Source organism: Arachis ipaensis, chromosome B06, assembly GCF_000816755.2.
Source record: "Arachis ipaensis cultivar K30076 chromosome B06, Araip1.1, whole genome shotgun sequence".
NCBI classification, from domain to species: domain Eukaryota; kingdom Viridiplantae; phylum Streptophyta; class Magnoliopsida; order Fabales; family Fabaceae; genus Arachis; species Arachis ipaensis.
Window position 1 is genome coordinate 3,491,582 of NC_029790.2, and position 6,842 is coordinate 3,498,423.

The 6,842-nt window shown below is 38.4% G+C and overlaps 2 protein-coding genes and 1 non-coding gene across 3 annotated transcripts; all 3 read left to right on the forward strand.

The window, feature by feature from the left end:
- LOC107645401 (activator of 90 kDa heat shock protein ATPase homolog) lies at nucleotides 2,049-3,757 on the forward strand. Its single transcript, XM_016349412.2, has 3 exons — nucleotides 2,049-3,170; nucleotides 3,262-3,341; nucleotides 3,436-3,757. The coding sequence occupies exons 1-3, from the start codon at nucleotides 2,265-2,267 to the stop codon at nucleotides 3,527-3,529; spliced, it is 1,080 nt and encodes a 359-aa protein (XP_016204898.1). The 5' UTR covers nucleotides 2,049-2,264; the 3' UTR covers nucleotides 3,530-3,757.
- LOC107645402 (thioredoxin-like 3-1, chloroplastic) lies at nucleotides 5,283-6,486 on the forward strand (the record flags this gene model as incomplete). The annotated part of the gene is given in 4 exon segments (XM_016349413.2): nucleotides 5,283-5,636; nucleotides 5,859-5,933; nucleotides 6,039-6,105; nucleotides 6,192-6,486. Coding segments are annotated over 4 exon segments (588 nt in total). The 3' UTR covers nucleotides 6,309-6,486.
- On the forward strand, nucleotides 6,527-6,608 carry TRNAS-GCU. Its single transcript has one exon. It is a non-coding gene; the product is annotated as a tRNA-Ser (tRNA).

Consider the following 6,842-nt stretch of genomic DNA (forward strand, 5'->3'; position numbering starts at 1 on the left):
TACAAAGAGGATAACCAAATCTTATATACCAGCGGAAAATGCCCCAATTCGAATTAATGTCCTAGTAGGACAAGTAGCTACTGAAGCGAATTCACGCCAGAAGCGTGGCAGGGCGGAAAATGTCCCAATTCGAATTGATGTCCCAGCAGGAAAAATAGCCACTGAAGCAAATACACGCCAGAAGCGTGGCAGGCCTGTCGGTTCTAAAGATAGAAATTCTCGAAAGAGAAAAGAGGTAAATACTATTCCTGTTGAAAAAGACATAGTAGAGACACCCGCAGTTGTCCAAAATTCTGATATAACGCCAGAAGACGTTCAGGTACCTGAAAATTGTGAAAATGACGAGATCTCGATAAATTATGTCTTTACAGGAGAGAAATGGGACCGAAATAAGACAATTGTCAATGAAATATTTGCATATAATGTGGCATTAGATATCATGCATGAAAGTAAGGATCTTGAGCCAAGATCAGTCGAAGAATGTCGACACGCGAGCTGACATATCATTCGCGGTGAATTTACTAGCAAGGTATAGTTCCTCTCCAACCAGAAGACATTGGAGTGGAATCAAACAAATTTTTCGATATCTTCATGGAACGTTTGATATGGGATTGTTTTATCCCTATGGATCCAAGTCACAACTAGTTGGCTATGCAGATGCCGGATACCTGTTTGATCCACATAAAGGGAGGTCTCAAACAGGATACCTATTCACATATGGTGGTACAGCTATATCATGGAAGTCCACGAAACAGACGATAGCAGCAACCTCCTCTAATCATACTGAAATACTGGCGATTCATGAAGCTAGTCGCGAGTGTTTTTGGCTGAGGAGTCTGATTCAATATATTCTGTCATCATGTGGACTAATTGATCATAAGATAGCTCCAACTGTCCTGTTTGAAGATAATACAGCATGCATTGCTCAACTTAAGGGTGGATACATCAAAGGTGATAGAACAAAGCATATTTCTCCCAAATTCTTCTTCACTCATGATCTTCAAAATCAAGGGACAATTGATGTCCAACAGATCCGTTCAAGTGACAATCTGGCAGATTTATTTACAAAGTCACTCCCAAAATCCTCCTTGGAAAGATTGGTACATAAGATTGGGATGCGCCGATTTCGAGACATTAAATGATGTCGGCAAGAGAGGGAGACTGTACTCTTTTTTCCTTGGTCAAGTTTTTTTTCCCATTGGGTTTTTCTTGACAAGGTTTTTAATGAGGCAGCCCCATCATTAAAGGATATTGTACTCTTTTTCCTTCACTAAGGTTTTTTTTCCCACTGGGTTTTTCTTTAGTAAGGTTTTAACGAGGCAATAATCCTAAATGGTCATCTAAGGGGGAGTGTTGTGATAAGGATTCTATCACACCTTACGTGGATGCCCATTTTCCATGAGGTGTAGTTTCTCAAGGATGACTTAGAAGACCACATTTAATATGAACTTGAAAAGCTTTCTCATGTACGTGTATAAATAGAGGCTTAAGCCTCTGAATGGAAATACACTACAAGCAATAACAAAATACTATTCTCCCTTCCTTTTCATACAAATCAATCTTATTTTATGCTGCAATTAAATACTCTTCTTCTTATATTTCTACTACAATTCTTTCTCTTCTTTTATTTTATAAGTATTTTAAATTCTATTTTCTATTACTCTTTACATATAATATTAATAGCAATATTAACCATCTTTATTATATTGAGATTGCAACAATAAACAGATGCGATTCTCTCTCTCTTTATTTTTAATACTTCTTTCTATCTTTGTATATATATACACATTACAACATATAATATTATTATATATATATAAATTATTATTGGACTAATTATTTTAATACTAGAGTCTTCTATTTGTACATCTCTATTATATATATCTTTTATTTCACAACATTACAGATTATTATAAATCTTATAGGGCAATTTCGAAAATAAATTTAAATAATTATTATTTATTAACTACATAAACTACTTTAAGGTTTGAGTACAGTTTCTAACACCACTGTGAAGCTTAACTCCATCGCGTGAGATGCCCAATCCAAGTAGTTAATGAGTGGTTTCTAGTTTCTAGAGGCTTCGACAGTCAACATTTTCAAGCTTGAAGCTCCCTGATTTCTTCGTGGCACTTTCTTTCTAGACCTTTCCACACTTTCCCTTTTTAAGTTTTTAATTAACGCCCCCTTCTTACCAGTTACCCCGCAGTCCGCAGTCCGCACCCTATCAAGAACCCAAAACCCTCACTCACTCACTCACTTGAATGGCTCGTTACGGCGAAGGAGACAAGCGCTGGATCGTCGAAGAAAGACCCGACGGCACCAACGTCCACAACTGGCACTGGTCCGAGACCAACTGCCTCGATTGGTCCAGAAACTTCTTCAACAACCTCCTCAACGACCTCCCTATTCTCACCGGCGAATCTAATCTTTTCATCGCCACCACTAAGGTCTCCTCCGTCGACGGCGAGGCCTACGTCAACATCCGCAAAGGCAAGATCATTCCTGGATACGAGATCTCACTCACCCTCGCCTGGCAGGGCGAAGCCAAGGACTCCGACGGTAAGTCTCTCTTGAAAGTTGATGGCACCGTCGAGATCCCTTACATCTCCGACGAGAACGCCGGCGAGGATCCCGAGCTCAGGGTTACTGTTAAGGACGAGGGACCGATTGGAAGGACGCTCAAGGATGCCATGCTCTCCAAGGGGAAGCCCTTGATTTTGGACAAGATTAGGGTTTGGGTGCAGAGCATGGCCAAGGGTGGACCTGTTAAGGACGAGCTCGAGACCAAGAAGCCAACGCCGCCGCAGCAGCAGAATCATGCTGCCGCAGCTGCGTCGGCGGCTGTGGCGCCTTCTTTGGCTTCAGCTGCGACCAAGAAGGAGGGTTCGGCGGAGAAGGAGGCGAAGAAGAAGAAGAAAGAGGGATTCAAGAGTATTAGCATGACGGAGAGGTTCAATTGCAGGGCGAGAGATTTGTATGAGATATTGTTGGATGAGAACAGGTGGAAGGGTTTCACGCAGAGCAATGCGAAGATCAGCAAGGAGGTTGGTGGAGAGTTCAGCATCTTCGATGGTTCTGTTACCGGAACCAACGTGGAGTTGCAGGAAGCTAAGTTGATCGTTCAGAAATGGAGGTTCGGAAGCTGGCCTGATGGTGTTCATTCTTTGGTATGACCTTGTTCATTTCATTTCATTCTTTTGTTAATGTAGAGATTTGAATGCGTGCGTGTAAATAAAATGGTGATTGAAATTGTTACAGGTGAAGCTTGTGTTGGAGGAGCCTGAACCTGGGGTTACTGTTGTCAAGCTCACACATAATGATGTTCCTGAAGAAGATAGGTGAGCCTTTTTTTTTAATTGCAATTGGTTATTGGAAGGTTTGTTTTGAGTTTTTTTATCAATTTGTTAAATGATATTGTTATGGTGTGTGTAGGTATGGAAATGCCACTGTGGTGGAGAACACGGAGAGAGGGTGGAGGGATCTCATCTTCCAAAGGATACGTGCAGTTTTTGGGTTTGGAATTTGAGATTTTAATTCTTACCAATGTAGGGTTTTTCTTTCTTTCTTTCCTTTCCTTTCTTCTTCTAGTGTCATGTGTTGTAGAATTTTCACGGATTTTGAATCATTTTAAGTGAGGGGAAAGGTGAAATTTTAATGGATTGACAATTGCATAATTGTTGAACTGTGATTGAGGCTCTGGTTAATCTTGCCAAGAGTGTCTTTCTTAAAAATACTTTCTTTCTGCTTTTCCATCTTCTTCAATGTTCTATGTTGCTTCATATTATTATTTACTAGTAAACACTAAAATTTCCTCGTTAAAAAATAAAACCCAAGATCAAAGATAGAAATATTTTCAGAAGATTTAAAAATGTGACAAAAGTTTCTTTATTTGGAGTAAGCCTTTGCCACTTTCCATCTTTGGAGAAGATTCTTGTCAGATAATATTATTGGTGGTTTACTCATCATTTGTTATTCATTCTTGCATGTCATCAACTTGTGCAATAGAATGTATATTTGATACTTTCAACGTGACTTGTCAGTATTCTTGTTGCTGTTGGACACTGCACCTATTAGAGAGGACTATATGATTCATTGCATATTTTAGGCATAACTTGCGCAGAGAAAAGACAGATAAATTATCTAGAAATTAGTATGCTTACTTTCATATCATTGTCGAGAACTCGACATCTTAGAGATTCGTTCTTAACTGAGTTGTTATACGGTATTTGGATTTAGACATGGAGTACTAATTTAGAAGGGTTGATTCTTAGGCCCCCCAACTTTCATGTAGGAATGTTTAGGAGAACTTAGCTACGAACATGTGGCGATTTGATGGAAGTTGTTGCAGTGATACGCTATGTATAATTGCATATGCGCTTACGTAATGAAATTTAGTAATTCTGATTGATTAGTGTTAAAGTGTTTAATAAGCCAGCCAGTGTTCCCACAAGAACAAACACAATTATCTCCAAGTATTTTCATGTTTGAATTCGAGCTCATTTATATGCAGTTGAAGAAAAGGGTGAGAAATGTTTAATGAGGAGGGTGTTTTCCGTCCATAAGGGTTGCAATCACAATTAAACGAACTTGCATTTGCCTAAAGCTTGGTTCAATACTGATTACTGAAAGATCCTATTGGCCAAGTAAACGAAAAAACAAACTATTTTAAACACTATATTGTTCTCTGTTGAAAATACGATTAAAAGAAATGTAATCAATTAATCATAAGTGTGCTAATTATATTCCGTGTACTTGCTCTTCTATTCATTAAATAAATGATAAGTAATCACTAGGTAAAACGGGGCAAGTTGCAAATATGGATCACAAAGTTCAGGCCACTGAAAAGGAACTGTGTTATATAATATGTATTGGTTTAAGGGTTTAAGCTCATGCCTGTGTTTCCTAAATCTGAACTCAAAAGCACATAATGGGCCGGATCATTTTGATTCTTATTTAACCCATATTGTAAATCAATTTAAAACGAGAGCCTGTGGCATTGGGGGGGGATCTATCCGGAATGATTGGTCCCGTGATTGGTTTCCCTTGTCATATGGTTTTCTTTTCTCTATCTTGTTTACGTTGTCGTTGAGCACACCTTTTGGATAAGCCTCACTCTCACTTTCCTTAAACTATTTATTTTCATTTTTCTTCTTCTTTCCCCTTGTTTTGACTCCAACACCATTATCCCACACCACTTTCCATCGTCACTACACCAAACTTGCAAGATCCGCAAATGATTCTCTTATTGTTCTCTTAGCTATCACCAAGCATAATCGCCATTGAAAGAGAAAAGTGAAAAGGGGTATGTCTGCTACAGGGTTATTATATCCACATATTCTCTATGGTGAAGTCGTAGTTTACCAGAGAGATCAACAGCACCAGCACCAGCACCAGTGCTTGGTAAGTAGTAGTAGTGGCAGATACGTGTTTTTATCTTCATTGAAGAGTAGTAGTGGTTGCGGGAACGCTTCTTTTGGGCAGAGGATTAGGCGGAGGAATTTCAGAGTTGAAGCGACGTGGCCAGATTTGTCAAGACCAAGTGTCATAGAGATGGAATCCATTGATGATAGTGAGCAGCTTGATCAAATTCTGCTTCATGCTCAGCAAAATTCACAACCCATCATCATTGATTGGTATTTATGTTCTTTCCATCTTCTTATTCTTAATTAGTTCTATGCTATTGCTATACACATAACAAGATATTTATGTCAAGCCGCATCTACTGTAGCTAGATATTTTTTAGGACTTTTTTGTCTTTTTCAATATCTAATATCTAAGATTGTTGAAAGAACATTGAGAATGAAGTTTCTTGCTACTTTAAAAAAATCAACTTGTATTTATTTTTGTGAATATAGGATGGCTGCTTGGTGCCGTAAATGCATATATTTGAAGCCCAAGTTGGAGAAATTGGCTGCGGAGTATGACACAAAGTAAATTATTCTTCTTTTAAAATTGAGCCTTCAATGACATTAATATTAACATCATCTTGAAATGGTGATAATTCATTTGTTTTTCTTACTTTGTCACTGTTTCAGGATCAAATTTTATTACGTGGATGTGAATAAAGTGCCTCAGACTCTAGTGAAGCGTGGCAATATCTCTGTGAGTATGATCACTAGAATGTCATAACATGTTCTTTGATGCTCTTCCATAATTTCTTTTCTGATGATGTTGTTATGCCACTTTAGAAAATGCCAACAATTCAGTTGTGGAAAGATGGGGAGATGAAAGCAGAGGTGATTGGAGGCCACAAGGCCTGGCTAGTCATTGAAGAAGTCAGAGAAATGATCCTAAAGTTTCTATAGTGTGTTCTATTATTCTTCATTCTTCTCTTTTTCTTATTTTTCACAACCTCAATGAGCACATATGTTTATTCATATAGTAATTTCTTACTCCCACGAATCCTCCGAGCTCTGACATTTTTTTATATCATTCGGGGTAGTTCCCTCGTTTGTTCAGATTACACTCAAAGAATGGTGTTATGATAATTAACTACAAACCATAGCAACGCCTTTTCAACCTCGTCGCTTTGGCCGAGTGGTTAAGGCGTGTGCCTGCTAAGTACATGGGGTTTCCCCGCGAGAGTTCGAATCTCTCAGGCGACGCTTCTAAACTTTTTAATTTTTTTTTTGGGCGGGTTTGGACATGCCATGTTTAATATTGCATTAAGCCCATAAAATAAGCATGGGCTTAAAGTTTTGGTGGCATACAATAAATAACATGGGAAACTCTTAAGATGCATAAATTTTAAATATTTTTCTTTTAATGCCTGTCTTCACAAAGTAGTAATCACTAATCACATGCAATGTTTGAATTTTGAGCCTCTGTCATATCATATA